Here is a 16,655-nt window from a genome sequence, read left to right on the forward strand (position 1 = left end):
CGGCGAGGACTGGCTCCATACATTTTTAAAAGAGAGGGATCTAATCCACAAATTTTTCCGGTCAGGGACCTGGTTCAGACGGCGACACAAAGACAGGGACTAATATGAGGATTAAGCCTAATTTTTATCACGAAATGTCGAGTATTTTATCAAACTCTCATTTCGTAACTGCATCACAACAACTTATTTGGGTGGAGCTATGAACATTTTATTCATTTTTGGGAAAAAGGGAAAAATATGTAAATGGTCCCTAAACTTTGGTCACCAGACGTTTTTGGTCCCTCCCCAGAGGAACTTCCGGAAATAGTCCCTCCGGTGACTCTAACCACCGTGCCTGAGAAACTTTCCGGCCACCGTGCAGACATGGACATGCCACGTCAATTATTGAGCTGACGTGGCATTTTATTTTATTTAATATTTAATTTTTTTTCTGTAGTTAAAAAACATTTTAAAAAAAATTAAACCCTAATTAACTAAATCCCTATTAACTAAAGCCCTAATAACTAAATCCCATTAACCCTAAAACCTATTCCATTTCCAATACAATAAGATCTGAAACTAAAGAAGCAAGAAAGGCAGGGAAAGAATGATAAACAAATGAATTCAGAACCCACCTACATTAATTAAAGGGAAAACCAGTCATACATTTAGGTACAATCCAACAACCAAACTTAATCTCCATCAATATTTCATCCATATCCCTTTCATCTACATACACAACAATACCCCTTTCATCTACCTTACACAGAAACATTTACTTTTCCTGACATAACCACAAACCAAAACCAAGACACAACAAGACACACAATGGCCATATTCTTCTTCCAAATTTCTTTCTCAAGCTTCCTATGAACCTTATCATTCTTCATCTTAAATTCTTCTGCTTTAATCTTCATCTCGTCCAAGTCCTTCTTGCTATCATCCACTTTCTTCTTCATCTCACCCAGCTCATGTAGTGTTTTGGTGAGTTCAATTGCAGTTCTTCTATGTGCTGCGTCAAACACAGTTTCATCGTCCCACAAGAAGAAGCCACACTCTGTTGGTGACTGCAAATGAAAATGGAGATTCATAAAAACGATGACAATGCAGAATAAGGATGCATAATAAGGAAGAGGAACCATAATAAGGATGAGGATGCATACCTTCCAATTTTTGCACCTCCAGAACTTCCTTCCAGGATTGGCATCATTGTGGGAGGTCAGGTACAAGATCCTTTCTCCACAGTCACAGAAGCCTCGACGCAGGACGGCAGTAGCAGTGGATCGACCAAGTGACGGAGACGAGGAACTGCAAGACGTCGTCGTCCTTGCCATGAAGCCCGATGAGATCGATGAATATGATGCGAAGATGAAGATGATGCAAGGATGAAGAAGCTAACTCGATTACTAACAGAGAGAGATGAGAGATGATTGCGATGATGAAGAGGAAGGTCAAATTTGGGGATGAAGTCAAATTTGAGGAGGAAGGTTGAATTTGGGGGAAACTCAAGAACCCTAACTCATGATTTGGGGATCCTTAGTTTCAGATCTTATTGTATTGGAAATGGAATAGGTTTTAGGGTTAGTGGGATTTAGTTATTAGGGCTTTAGTTAATAGGAATTTAGTTAATTAGGGTTTAATTTTTTTTAAAATGTTTTTTAATTACAGAAAAAATTAAATATTAAATAAAATAAAATGCCACGTCAGCTCAATCATTGATGTGGCATGTCCATGTTCGCACGGTGGCCGGAAAGTTTCTCAGGCACGGTGGTTAGAGTCACCGGAGGGACTATTTCCGGAAGTTCCTCCGGGGAGGGACCAAAAACGTCCGGTGACCAAAGTTTAGGGACCATTTACATATTTTTCCCTTCATTTTTTTCATGTTCAATTTATCTTTCCATTTCATTTTCTATCTTCAATTTATCTTCCTTTATCATTTCCATAGCTCCTGATATTTTTTCTTTGTCAATATTAGTAGCTGATTGAAATCAAGCTTTCAATCCTATTCTTTCCACTTTCCACAAAGAACTTAATGCTAACTGAATATAAGACACCTTTATTATCAAAAGATTTTTTTGGCAGAGTACATAACCTGCAAAGCTGGTATCTTGGAAGATGCATCAAACTAAACAAAAGGAACTGAAAATGAGGTTCCTCAGTAAATAGCTTAAGAGTTCTGCTATTTGTTACGAGTTTTTCGACAAAACTCAAAACTCAAAGAGTTTTTCTTCAATACGGGAATTACCTCCTCTCAAACTGAGATTCATCGCAATGTGGATCTAACCAGTCCTTGCGGGATCCCTTTGCCATGTTCCCACTCCCTTTCCCCCTACCCACAAGCTCCCTTAGGTTATCCAATTTATTCTCCCTGCCTGTTCCACTAATTCTCTTATCAGCTTCTTTCAGTTTTTGCTTGAACCGCTGCTTCCGGTTAGATGAGTTTAACTCTGGCTGCTTTGATTGTGAAGGAGGCGCTCCGTGAGGTCCTAGATAAATGATGTTTTCTTCCTTTTTAGCCTAAATAAACAGTAAAAACAAGTTCAACATCAAAAGCCAATGCATTATCCAGTCTTCCGAATCGAAAAAATTCTTTCAGCAGACCTACCTGTGCTGCAGAATTTGGGGATTCTATGTCACGATCATTAGGTTTGCTTTGATCAGACTCTCCAATTCCCAAGCTCGGAATCACAAATCCATCTGTGTCTGCAACAAAAGAAAGTCCACACATTCAAGATCAAAAGTAAAATGCTGTCAAATTGCAGACACCCCTAAGCAAAATAGAGAGAGTGAAAAATGCATGTATCTCACGGGAAAGCAAAACCAAAAAAAAGCTACTTCATAGTAGAGTATAACACTCTCAGCAAAGACTGGCAAAATTTCATAGCAACAAATACCATAGTAAATTATAAACCTCAAACATATCCCAAAATATATAGATATAAACAACAAGGAATAGGAATAGGATATAGGTCCTGTTTGGAAGAGGTTACTTGAGTTTATCTTATAGCATAAACGCTTATCCAAGTGTTTGAGAGGGCTTGCTTATGTAAATAACTTATGACATACTTATAAGTTATTTTGAACTTATTTTCAATCGTTGTTCATATTAGCTTATGAACAAGCGATGATGCCTACTTATGAGTTACAACCAATATAAGCTTCTCAAAATTAACTTATGAATAAGCACTTATTTGATTAGCGCGCTTAATTAAGCTGTTTACCCAAATGCACCCATAATTATGCCAACCCTAACAAAATGTCCCTAAATTTTGAGAATCATTGCTAATCAAGTTAAAACTTGTTAAAAGAAATATGAACAAACCACAAGCAAATAAAATTCAAAGCTATATGCATTCCATAGGATGTCCACAGAAACTGAAATTCAGATAACACGATCACTATAAACCAGCTAGCTAGAACAACTAATTCATAAATAATAGCGGATCCAATTTTGAAAGAAAAAAAAAAGTTCATTGTGATTCAATTGATTTCCACCTAAATGCAATTAATCAATCAATCATCCATTCAAATCTCCCTAAACAAAAACAAAAAACAACTTCTATTATGTTCTAGGCTCTGCCTTCAATAACCACCCACTGAAATAGATCAAATCACAGAAAAATTGCATACCCCACTCATCTTCTTGTGGTTCAATTGGAGGAGTGGTGCGCACAGGAGAGAGGTACATTGTAAACTGACGACCATGGATTTGAACGCACACTGGGCAATAAAGCCCAATTGAACTGCGAGCAGCAAAAGATCTTACCAAAATTGATAGGAGTATTGCCCAACCACTCTCGAGATCAATGAAAAAGGGTCCCAAAGATGCTTCCTTTGTAGAGGAAATTGAGAGAGGAATTAAACCCTAAATGTGGGTTCGATTTCGATCGTGTGCCTGAATTGCCAAGACTGACATGGGGGAAAATGTTTTAAAGATTGAACTCATAGTTGTTTGTACCCAGATCAAGGGTAGTTTAGTCATTACAATTCAGTTTATTCTTTTCTTTTTCTTTGTTTGAAAGGGAGATAAGATGCTTAACATTTTTTTCTAGATTGATTAATAATTTATTAATAGATAAAGAGTCCTCATTTTTCATTTGTCGAATAATTCTTTAGGGGTAAAAAATAAATTTTTAATGCATAAAACGGTAAAATTAGAAGATATTACTATCATTCTATTTATATTAATTAAAACATGATAGTATATTGGGATTTTTTATTGAATGATATGGGGTGACACGTGGCAAAACCTTCTAAAAAAAATCTTCATTTAGTATATTGTTTTTTAATGCAGATGCACTTTTTTATATATATGATGAGTTTTTGTTCAATATTTGGTTTTAAGATACAAAAATTAAATGCAGATTTAATAGTGTTGTGAATAAAATGTATTTCAAAGTTAAGAAAAACAAATTTGAAATAAATATAAATAAAATATTCACAAATATTGCACTTTTTTATATACGATGGATTTTTGTTCAATATTTAGTTTTAAGATACAAAAATTAAATGCAGGTTTTTATTTTTATTTCTTAAAAAACTACATATAAAATATGTATTCAAAGTTAATTACGGATGGTTATTTTTTAAAAATAGTATTTAATCTTTATATTTTTTTAATGTAGATTTAATATTGAAAAAAATGCAGATTTAATATTGAAAAACCAAATTTATGTTTAGATTTAATATTTGTTATGTATTCAAAGATAAGAAAAAATATTTGTTTTTTTAATGCAGATTTAATATATTGGCTAAAAAGCATTTTTTGCCTCTGATGTTTTAAGTTTGTGCAAATTCTGCCCCTATTCTATTTTTGTCGACGTTTCGACCCCTCATGTTTTCAAACAGTGCACTGTCTACCCCTCCGTCAGTCAGGCTTTCTCTTGAGAGGTTCCTGAGTGGATTGGAGAGATGAAGAAGAGTATATGAAGTTGATGATGATCAAGGAAATGATATAAATTAAATTTGCTTGATGAATATATCAATTATGCATGTAATTGAACTGGTTAAATGCATGTTTTGCTACTTATAGGTCTTGAGTTTGAATCTCCCTTGCCCCTTTTTTCCAATTTCACTTGTAATTTCCACGTGGCAGTTCCAAAAAAATATAAAAAAAAGGTCACATCAGCTCATTCTGTTAGTTTTTTAACATTTGACTGATAGAGGGGTAGATGATGCACTGTTTGAAAACATGAGGGGTAGAAACATCAACAAAAATAGAGTAGGGGCAGAATTTGCACAAACTCAAAACATCAGGGGCCAAAAGTGCTTTTTAGCCTTAGCCTAATATATTGAACGGATTTGTAAAAACAAAATCTTTATTTGTTTCTTTAAGGCTTAATTGCACTTTTGGTCCCCTAAGTATCACTATTGTGCGATTTGGGTCCCCCATGTTTAAAACGAGCGATTTACATCCTAAACGTTTCAAAACGTGAAAATGTTACCCTTTCGTTCAAATCATTGACGGAATTTAATGACGTGGAACTCATTAATCTACTTGGCATTACTTAGCTTACATGGAGGGACTGTGAGACCCAAAATTTCAGTTATAGAATTTATTAATTAAATTTCTATCAACGATTAGGTTTCGATGTATCGTGAAGGAAACCTGAACAAGTGTTTACCGAATGGAATAAATTTATGAAGGAGAAAGTTCAGGAAAAGACTAAGAATAGTATTATAATCGGTATAAGTTATAACGCGAGTCTTATTCACTTACGCCTAGGGTAAGAGCGTTAGTAAACGACTAATTTACTCTTAAAGCACTATAGGAACTAATTCCAAAAATCTTTAGAGAGATATACGAACGTCTAATTCCAATTCTCGGAAATTTGCCGAAACTGAATCTCTAATAGCTCAAGAACCTTAAATTAAACTGTTGATGAAGACTTTTTCTATTCGGAGCTTCAAACAAAAGATTTCACACGTTTGTACCGATTTCTTTCGATGTTTCTAATCTTTCTTCAGAAAGAAGTTTTCTCATCCGACATCAACTGCAAAAAGTAATTTTTCGAGTAAAATCGATTTACACCAACTTTGGATCAATTGCCTTAATTATGAGAAACCTGTTTCGAGTTCTGGAATTCTGTCGCCAGAACCTATCTTAGAATTCACCGAAGAATGCATAGGAAAAATTGGAATCGCGAAATTTTCATTTTCCCGTGTTTTCCACTTCCTATAAATAGGTGAAGAATCAAAAATTCTTCACCATTGAAGCACCAAGGCCGCGAGCTTGAGGAAGGAGAGGGGAGGAGAGCTTTTCGCCGATTTTTGCCTGATCGTCGCTCTGTTCGTTGCTACACGTAGACCTCGAGGTATAGATGCTATTCCTTACTTCTGATCGTCAATTCTGTCGCTTTTCTCTATATGTCTTTCTATGCTCAAAGTTTTGAGCTTTTTGTAAAACTGTCCAAATAACTTGATTTCAGTGTCTAAACTCATTGCCTACATGCCCAAGAGCATGAATATCTGGTTGTTTTCTGTCTCGCCGAAACATCACAGAGATGCAATTTTCTGGAAAAACCCATTTTTGGGTAAAAGCTTCGCTTTTTGAATCAAAAACTCCTGACTGAGTTTAGCTTCAGTAGGATTAGTTGTTATAAATGTCATTAGGAACACGCTCATCAAATTTATTTTTCAAAATTCCGACTTTGAGTTTTCGGGCTAAAGACACTGACCAAAATACCCCTGTGTTAGTTTTCGACCCGATAATTTTTCTGAGAGTTTCCTTGGCCTAGATATCGCCTAAGAATACCCAGGAGTTAAATTAGATCGAAGAAAAAGTTCGGGAAACCCTATTTTGATAGTGGCCGAGACTTTTTTGGATGGTACCGTGTCCAAAAATAATTTTTGGGTCTGTATGATCTGAGTTATAGCGTAGCTCTCTCCGTTGTCGAAATTTTGGCTTTGGTTTCGCGTCATTTTGAATTCTGTGGCTCGAGTTATGGACATTTTAGCGGATAAAGTGTTTTTGTACAAAACTTGAATCGAGTCAAAACTCATCCATTCGGGGAAAGCCCTTCCATTCGTGCCTAAATGTTGTACTCTGAAGCTTCTTGAGCTTTGTCTAACGTTAGTTAGTATTGTTTCGATTGTACCGACTTATTTTGATTGATTTTTGCTTTGTTTGCTCTAAGGTTCGTTTGTGTAAACCTTGGACTTGACGGAGCAAGCTTGTGAGTGTGACTTACACTGTGATTCTGGAGGAACTAGAGGTGAGAGCAACTTACCTTTCTAGCTAATGTTTTAGGCGTCGACCAATTCGACTTGATTTATTGTTTATGCACTTGATTGTGATTGACTGGGAAATGTTTTTCTGAGGCTTCGGCCGACATTGGTGATTGAGATTTATTTATCGCTTTGATTTACCATTGATTGATTCATATGCTATACTTGCTAAATGGATAATCATAGGCTATGTGAATACTTGTGCACATGATTTGCTGGATTATATTGATTATACTGTGCAATTATACGGATATTTGTGGAACGTCAGAGTGTGGGGAAACGGGTAGTTATGCCATACTCGTGATGAGACTTTGGGAAAGGTCGACGGGACGAACGGAGGTTCGGGCCCTTGTTATTGTTTTAGTGGATCGAGACCTTTTCTGGGAGTTACTTGGGATGATGAGATCTTTTAAACTTATAAGATTAGAGATAAACCTAAATGGAAACTATTTTACAAGGAAAATTCATAATACACTAAACAACCTCTGAACCCTTTAAATAATGATAACAATGTCAGATGAAAGCTTAGGGCTTGGATGTTAGTTTTGGAAAATGAGAAGTGTCGCCGAATCCAAGTTTTGGGGAAACTAATAAGTTTCTAAGTACGTTGATACTTCTTTGCTCGATGAGCAGTTTTATTGTTTGGCTATCTAAAAGATAAGCCTGGAAAATAATAAGTTTCCAAGTACATTGGTACTCCTTCGCTCTTTGAGCAGTTTATTTAGCCATCCAAAGGATGAGCAGGGAAGCTTCACTGAGGCGTGAGACTTCGTGAAAGCATGGAACTTCACTAAAGCGTGAGACTTCGTGAAAGTGTGCAAATTCACTGAAGCGTGAGACTTCATGAAAGCAGAAACTTCACTGAGGCGGGAGACCTTGTGGAGACGGAAACCTTCGCTGAAGCGGGAGACTTTGCGGAGGCGTGAAACTTCACTGAAGCGTGAGACTTCGTGAAGGTGTGAAACTTCATTGAAGCGGGAGACTTCATGAAGGCGCGAAACCTCACTGAAGCGTGAGACTTCGTGAATGCGTGAAACTTCACTGAAGCGTGAGACTTCGTGAATGTGTGAGATTTCACTGAAGCATGAGACTTCGTGAAGGCGTAAGACTCCATTGAAGCGTGAGACTTCATGGAAGCGTGAGATTTCATCGTTGTTTAGGGAAAATTTGTTTAGTTAGACACTTGTGTGTTGGGAGGACGATACATTGTTTGACTAACCTTATCACCTAACTTCATATGTTGAGATTTTGATGATTTGATATTGGTGAACATCGTTATGTTATTTGTTGAATTGTTGAGATATTGAATATTGTGTTGTTACTAAAGATTTGATAACAAGCCATGTATGTACCTTAGGGTAGGCAATGCAGAACTTACATGTATATATACAACATATATATATACCCCCTTATTCTTCACATAGCCTATGATTACTTGTATTATTTATCATATTCTGTGAGTTGACCATCGCGCCTTGGCTTTGTGTTCATGTTTGTGTTTGGGCGGTCGGCCTGCGGCCAGACGTTCAACAGTTGATTCGTGATGGTTCGTCGTTCGGGGAGGACCCGGAGCGAAATGACTACTACTGAGCCTTCGACGTGGACCCGGACTTCATGCAGGATCGGATGAGGGTCGATGTTAGGGGTGTAGTATATCGGGTGTCGTTGTCATAGCTCTGATTGTCATTTCTTATTTTGGGGTAGGGTAGGTTTCCGACTATTAGCTTGTTGTGTGGTTCTTTTCCATGAGGATCACAGGGAGTTTGTCGGACGTAGGAGGTCTTTTGGAGGCCGTTATGGGCTGACTTACTTTCTTGGAGGACTGTATTTATAAAGGTTATGACTCTGACTATGGGTCGCACTTATATGCCTGCGGGCACCACTTTCAGTTACTTTCCATCACTTGAGGACACTCGTGACGATGTTTTTAGTTGCAGCGAGGGCTGTACTTATATTGTATGTTAGTCGCTGTTAATCGCGATTGGGTTGAGTCTTTAATTCGACAAGTCTTTTTATTTAAACAAAATGAAAAAAAAATATACCTGCTTTTCCGCTTTATTTGATTTTTGGTTACTAAAGTGACGCCACCGAAATCGGGGTGTTACACGGACAAATAAAATAAAAAAGAAATTAACCTATGTTAAATAAAACACACGTGAAAGCTGCTTCAACAGATGCATTGTTCTCTTCTTCCCCATCATTCTCTTCTTCCCCATCGTTCACTTCTTCCATTAACTCGAACCAGAGAAGCTTCATGACGTCCCACAACTACGCAATCTGAACTCACGATGGTGGAGGTTGTCAAGCTTCATCTTCGACCTCCATTGGTGACGTCGAAGCTAGTGTGCGAAGGAGAAGACTCTGTGACTGTGGGGTTAAAGCTCCATTGGTGACGTCGTGGTCAGATGACAACCCGGGAAGGCGATTCTTTGGCTGTGGAATGTATAAGGTAATTCCCAGTAGCTCCTTTAATTAATTTTTGAAGATTGAATGTATATAAGTGCTGCAACTATTTTGGTGAACCCCAATTTTTGAAATTGGGTATTTTCAGGTGACGGGGAAAAACTGCTGCAACTATTTTGTTTGGTATGATGGTGAAGGTAACACAAGGGACAAGAAGATTTTTGCTAGGTTGATTGGAAGAATTGAAGAGGAAGGATAAATCCTTAGTTAGGATTGCTATAACTGTTTGGGTCATTAGTGTGGTGTTAGCCTTTGTTCTTGGCATGTTATATATGAAGTATTAGTCTAGAAAGTGTGTTTAATTGTCATGTAATGCACCATTTTGATAAAATGTAATGCACAATGGGGTATGTAACTCAAATTCAATGAAATGCACAAGGTTGTTCGTGGCATTTGTTCTTGGCATGCTCTCTAGAGCTTTCTTACATTGATCTTATAATTATCATAGGCTCATCATCATAATGTCATCATATACTCCATTGTGATGCGAGAAGGTACTGTCTTTTGCTATTTTTGGATCCGAGAAGGTACTGCATAATCTTTGCAAATTTTACCTTGGCATCTGTGGAATTTTTGTTACAATTCCTGGCTGGTAGTGTGCTTCTGGTTGTGTTTGTGTGATACATTCATTCTGTTTGCTGATTGGAAATTTCTCAAGTGGCTGAGAGCATGTGGATCTTTATTTCCTTTGGCTGGTTGGGTATCTTGAAGTATTCATTGGATGTAAAACTTTGTGCTGTGGATCTTTTTGGTTTGTGGAACTTGGCTATAGATTCATTAATAACTACACTTGCGTCTGTTAATTGGGACCTGCATTGGATTATTTGATTGTGGTTTTTTTTTATCCAAGTTTGATTGGATACTCTTGTGGCGTGGTTTGAGAATTTTTGCTGTCTATGGGTCCATTAGTCTGTTGCAGCAATAGCAATTTAGGCTATTTGCTTTCTTTTTTCTGGCTTGAATACCTTGTACAGGGTTGGGCTACCCCTAGTATCCCCTATATATTTCATCTTTGCTTATCAAAAAAAAAATCTTAATGTCATCATATACTCCATTGTGAAAATCATATGCTGCAATGCTTATAATCATCATAATGTTATCATATACTCCACTGTGAAAATTATGTAGATATTAATGGAGAATCTTCAATGGTTTTACATAAATGCAATGGCTGCTAGTCCATTCTATGATAGTCCAATGGCACAGTAAAATGAACAATTTGTATAGTTGCACTAAGTGCAATCATCCAAATGCAACCTAAATCAACATTCAAAATAAACAATGCCAGACCCTTAAGACAAATAAATAACATGTCCAAAAAAGTCTTCCATACCAAAATACATACCATCAATCCATAAATTAAGGTTAACAAACACAAAATAACATAGATAAGCTGAATATCTCAACCGCTGAGATTATCACACACAAAATGACATAGGTCTTCATTACATAGTACTAATAACTAGACTTAATTCAAATTCAGTCTCTTGTCTCTTCCTTCCTTCTCTAACCAGTGGTGCTTTCTTGAGTTCCCAATAACTTCTGTCTCTTCCTAGATATCCCCATCCCTCCATCTGTAGCAGAACCTGAAGCAGTTACAAAACTTGCTATTTGTGAGGATGGAGTAGGAGTAGGCTGAGGATTCAGTGCTGCTGGAGGTCGGGGTGGTATTGCAGAACTTTGTGGAGGTTGGGGTGCTTGAACTTGGGCTGTTTGCCTAGTATGAGTAGCAGCAGTTCTTGTGGTTTTCTTAGCAGTAGCAGGTTTTGTCTTAGTTGGAGCAGCTTTTTTCTTAGTTGCCTTTCCATTAGATCCACTCCCAATTGCAATTCCTTTTCCTTTGTCTACAGTTGCAGCTGCAACTCCCTTTCCTTTTTCCCCATTTGCAGTTGCCTTAGTTCCACTTGCAGTTGCCTTCGTCCCAGCTCCTTTGCCTCTCTCTTCAGGGTGTTGCAACTGTATATTGTCCTAGTTATAAGTAAATTGCAAAATGTTAAAAAACCAAAAAAGAATATTGTAACTATGTATACTAATGAAGGTAAAATTATTGCTTTTACCTTGTTCCCTCCTTTAGGAATCTCTCTATCCGCAACAGTCTTTCCGACACAGGTCCTGACATTGTGTCTAGACTGTCCACATCTCCTACATTTAACAGTTGATTATTGTCGCCTTATTCTGTAAGGATTTGTAGGCTCATCATTAGCCTTCCTTCTTGCCTTCTTGGGTCTCCCAGGAGCTCTTCTCATGTATGGAGGATGGAGTTACTCACTGGCCACAGCTTTGGACCATTAGATGGTAATATTATATGCCCATAGGTTTGCAGAAAAGTATCTTTCCTACAATATAACAAAATACAACAATCAATTAACAAAATACCACTTTCTAATGGAATATATAGTACAAAGAACAGTTTTTAGCTTACCTGTAACACATGTTGACAAAGGTTTCTGGTATTTGGTTGTTAAACCACATACATGTGAATGCATGACAGCAAGGGATGCCTGATAAATCCCACCTTCTGCATGAACAACTATTGTTAGCCAGCACCACAAAATATTTGTTCTTACCCTTTGACACCTCAAACAGTGAATAGTCTGTATCTCCATTCCAGTGAGGAAACCAACCATCATACTCTTGTTTAGCCAACTCCAGTTTTTGTTGTATCATTGGACAAATGTCACCCCTATATCTCAACATTAAATCTCTCTGCTCACAATCCTGTAGCTCAGATAAAACTTCAGACCTTCAATGAGTGAGATTATAGGCTTGTCTCTATATTCCAGGATGGCTCTATTGAAGGCCTCGCATATGTTGTTGACTTGGAGATCACATTGAGGATAGGTGCTGAATGCGGGCCTACTCCACATCTTAGGTGGTATTTCACACATGTCTTTCCAAGTTTCTTCATTCAATTTCTTCAACCTCTACATGGCCCTATCAAACTCTGGCTCCGTGCTTGCTCTTGCTGCAACCCAAAGTGCTCCTTTCATCTCCTCACCAGGATACTTTTTCCTCCAGTTACCATACAAATGCTTGACACACAACCTGTGGTCTACATTGGGAATCATCTCCTGCAAAGTAGGCACCAAGCCCTAGCAACAACAATAAAGTACATTTAATACAATATTGTATGCAACTTTCAGCAAATATAAAATGAGTTGTATTTAAGACAACTTACTTTTTGTTGATCTGAAATGAAACACCAGGGTCTACGCTGAATTCTGTCCAAATCAGACAACAAAAGTTCCAGAAACCAAGTCCATGACTCTTTTGTTTCAGCTTCTACCACAGCAAATGCTATGGGAATCATCTAGTTGTTGCCATCCTTTCCCACAGCACTAAGCAACTGCCCACCATATACACCCTTTAGGAAACATCCATCCAATCCTATCAAGGGTCTACATGTGGTTGCAAAGGCAGTTTTACAAGCAGCAAAGCATACATAGATCCTTTCAAAAACTGGACCAGGTACCCCAACTGTGCTTTTAATAATCACTGTGCTGCCTGGTTACTCCTTAGGAGTTCATCTGCATAGCTCCTCAGATGGGAATACTGCTCAGAGATTGCCGCTTGAATCATTTCAAGTGCCCTGACCTTTGCCCCACCTTGTCTTTGCCTCCTCAACCAAAGCTCTCACCTTCAGTGTGGAATCATATAAATTATCAGAAAGAAAATATAGCTGTCAAGCCTCTAACAAAGCTTGAATACAGTTCACAAAACTGAATCAGAATACAATTGAATACAATTCACAAAGCTGAAACTGTTTTAATGGAATTATCTCATGAAGTAAAAATCACCAGGAACAAAAGCTATGTAATGATGCGGGAATGCCTAAGCTCTCACCTTAGTGTGGGGGAATGCCTAAGGGTAGCAACAAACTTTTTTGCAATGTAACTGGTCCTGAATTTTCTATTTTTTGATGTCCTGTGGCAAGTATGGTCAGGCATCAGTGTCACAATCTGGAAATAGGTCTTCTCAGAGTACTTTGATGCCCTTATATAGAATGGACACCCTTTCAAGCACTTAACTACAACCCTCTTGGAATCACTCTTCTCAAAATGTATACTCTTCTTATTCTGCAGTGCATATTCCTTCACAGCAGTGATAAAGATACTCTTAGCAGTGAATATTTGCCCCTTCTCAAGTTTTATCTCCACGTCATCTTCACTAGGCTTAAATCTAGGAAATTTTCTCCTTTCAACCTCATCATCATCATCATCATCATCACTACCAGGTGGGGTTTCTAAATCATCACTGTCACCATCTTCATTCTCAAAATCATTAAATTCAGCCGGAGTGGGGTCTCTAAATCATCACTGAACAACCTGTACTACAACAGATCCATTTGGTTGAGATGGTAGGCTAGCAGTCCAATCCCAATTCTTATCATAGTCACTATCATCCAAGCTAATGGCATCAAATTCCTTCTCATCCCCAGATGCTTCATAATCTTCATCAAAGGTGTTCCGTGCTAGAACATAGAGAGGGAATGTAGTACCCAAAGTATGAGGAAGGTGAGGAGAATGCTTAGAGAGAAAAGCTCTAACCACTTAGGGAGAGAAAATGTAACTGAATTTCAATGCTATTATTACTCAAATGAGCTAAGAGTCCCTTACAATTGGTATTCCCCCTATTTATAGAAGTGGGGTTGGGCTTTGACGCCTTTAACCTGCATAAATGGGCCGGTTGGGCCTCGGGAAAGGTGGCCCAAGGTCATGGTGCGTCCCCCGCCCAAGGTCAAGTCTCTTGGGCGAGGGACCCAGGGGTCTCGCCCAGTCCACAAGTCCACAAGACACCGAGCTCGAAGCATGAGAGCTAAGTGTGTCTTTAAGCAAAAAACAAGGCGACATCCCTAAGAATACTGACTAAGACCTAAAAACCTTAAGAATCTAGAAGTGAAAAACAATGGCCAACATGGCCTGATAAATAAAGCCTTTACAATCAACACTTTGGATCTCCAGCCGTGCCCTCCTCTTCCGGGTGATCCAAGTTCACAAGCAGGCTTGTGGCGAAGGCTTCTAGTCCGTCCACCTCAACATAGTTATGCACGTGCCTTGAATCGTGATACTCCGCTGCGTGTTGTGTCCATCCCACGTGTCAAGCCTTGAAGTGACGCCGGGGTCAGTGAATCCACAAAATCTCAATCGCTACCTTTGACATGTCCCTTCCAGTCACATCACATCTTTGACAATTTGAATTTTAACCAGTCGGCAGCAACCGTTGCAGCTTTTCATTTAATGCGTCTTTCTCACTCCCCAGAATTTCGCAACCGCAATCATGTCATTTCCTGACGTCATGGGGCACAACCTCTCTTTTTCCTCCACATCCCTCGGTAACCGTCCACAACTTCTTCCTACACGTTTTCCTCCACACGTCGCTCCCCGCTTATAACAACATTGTCCCACTCATTCCTTATGTTCCTTTGCGATTACGAATCTTTGCTCCTTTACTCTCGCGCAAACTTGTCTAGTGTCGGAATTACCTTTGTTCCTTGCAATCGCTCTACAATGACTCCAAAGCGTCAGACCAAAAATCCCAAACATAATGTCGTCGCTGCCACCCCTCTATGGTGTGTTCCTCCCGTTCCCCCGCCCCCTCCAGGAGGCGTTCCTCTTGAAGAAAAAGAAGTCATTGCCTTTCGAACGAGGACTTGGAAATCTTTGAGTGCTCCCTGTAAGATCAAGATTTGGTCATGTGGTACAACTCTATGTTTTGATGATAACAAGTATTTATTTGTGGATGAACAACTATGATACTCTAATGTTTGTCTTGAGTGTTTTGACAAACAGGTTCTGATTCTGACACCAGAAGATATATTCGTCAGAAGTTCTGAAGATCAGAGGATCTGAGGATCAGAGGATCTGAGGATCAGAGGATCTGAAGATCAGAGGATCTGAGGATCAGAGGATCAGAATATCAGAGGATCAGAAGATCTGAGGATCAGAAGATCTGAAGACCAGAAGCTCTGAGGGACCAGAGGCTCTGAAGGTCCAGAAGCTCTGAAGGTCCAGAAGCAGAAGTTACGAAGGTTAGAGGATCCAAGCATCCCTCTGACTCTGATCACCAAGCTTCACAAGTTCCAACACGAAGCATAACTCTGATCAGATGTCATTGGTTAAAGGCAAATGTCTCTATCAAGAAGTACAAGAGCAGTGTACTATTCTGACAAGCCTACCTACCAAGGTTCAGCCACAGCAGGTTCTGGAAGTTCCAGAAATGCCCTCCAACGGTCATATTCTCTCAACAGAAATATCCTTTGCACCTTGGACTATAAAAGGCTGAAGAAAAGAAGAAAGCAAATAGAGAGAGAAACCAAGAGCTGCAATACAAGAAAAGATTCAAGCCTCTACTTTCTTCATCTGTTCTTATTTAGTTTACACTCAGCTTATTTAGAAGCAAACCTTTGTAAACACCAACCTCAAACAGTTGTTTGATTTTCCTTAAGGGACCGGGTAGGTCAGTATCCTTAAGAAGACTAAGAGAGTGAATCTTAGTGGTGATTCCTTTAGGAGATCAAGGTTGATCGGATCCTAGAGAAGACTAAGAGAGTGAATCTTAGTGTGAGCTAAGTCAGTGTATTGTTAGTCACTTGTATGTTTCAAGTGCAGTTGTAACAATTATCTGATTAGTGGATTGCCTTCATTCTAAGAAGGAAGAAATCACCTTAACGGGTGGACTGGATTAGCTTGAGGGATTTATCAAGTGAACCAGGATAAAATACTTGTGTGCTTCTTTCTTCTCTCTATCTTTATCCGCTGCACCATCTATCTTAGAGAAACCGAAAAGATTTACTTTAAATCTTAAGGGGAAAGTTTTTATATTGAAAACGCTATTCAACCCCCCCTTCTAGTCGTTTTTCACACCTTCACTCCCACCGTGAGGGCTTTGCCCGCCGGGACAATACCTAACCAACGGTCAAGTTTGGAAAAGGAATCATCCATTTGGGAGATTTCCTCAGAATCCGGCGGAATTGGTCATGAGAAACC

General features: G+C 38.7%; 2 protein-coding genes and 2 long non-coding RNA genes across 4 annotated transcripts; 1 reads left to right on the forward strand and 3 right to left on the reverse strand.

Moving 5' to 3' along the window:
- Positions 1–608: 608 nt before the first annotated feature.
- Positions 609–1,886, reverse strand: LOC130726618 (uncharacterized). Its single transcript, XM_057577923.1, has 2 exons — positions 1,143–1,886; positions 609–1,046 (listed from the first exon to the last, which is right to left on the reverse strand). Exons 1-2 carry the CDS (start codon positions 1,311–1,313, stop codon positions 741–743), a joined length of 477 nt encoding a protein of 158 aa, XP_057433906.1. The 5' UTR covers positions 1,314–1,886; the 3' UTR covers positions 609–740.
- A 122-nt stretch (positions 1,887–2,008) lies between these two features.
- Positions 2,009–3,908, reverse strand: LOC130726619 (uncharacterized). The gene is made up of 3 exons (XM_057577924.1): positions 3,610–3,908; positions 2,585–2,682; positions 2,009–2,496 (listed from the first exon to the last, which is right to left on the reverse strand). The coding sequence occupies exons 1-3, from the start codon at positions 3,665–3,667 to the stop codon at positions 2,221–2,223; spliced, it is 432 nt and encodes a 143-aa protein (XP_057433907.1). The 5' UTR covers positions 3,668–3,908; the 3' UTR covers positions 2,009–2,220.
- Positions 3,909–9,318: 5,410 nt separating this feature from the next.
- LOC130726233 (uncharacterized) lies at positions 9,319–10,061 on the forward strand. Its single transcript, XR_009014748.1, has 2 exons — positions 9,319–9,655; positions 9,758–10,061. It is a non-coding gene; the product is annotated as an uncharacterized LOC130726233 (long non-coding RNA).
- A 720-nt stretch (positions 10,062–10,781) lies between these two features.
- LOC130726234 (uncharacterized) lies at positions 10,782–13,828 on the reverse strand. The gene is made up of 5 exons (XR_009014749.1): positions 13,513–13,828; positions 12,848–13,306; positions 12,092–12,761; positions 11,727–12,005; positions 10,782–11,637 (listed from the first exon to the last, which is right to left on the reverse strand). It is a non-coding gene; the product is annotated as an uncharacterized LOC130726234 (long non-coding RNA).
- Positions 13,829–16,655: the final 2,827 nt, after the last annotated feature.

Source organism: Lotus japonicus, chromosome 6 (genome assembly GCF_012489685.1).
Source record: "Lotus japonicus ecotype B-129 chromosome 6, LjGifu_v1.2".
NCBI classification, from domain to species: Eukaryota; Viridiplantae; Streptophyta; class Magnoliopsida; order Fabales; family Fabaceae; genus Lotus; species Lotus japonicus.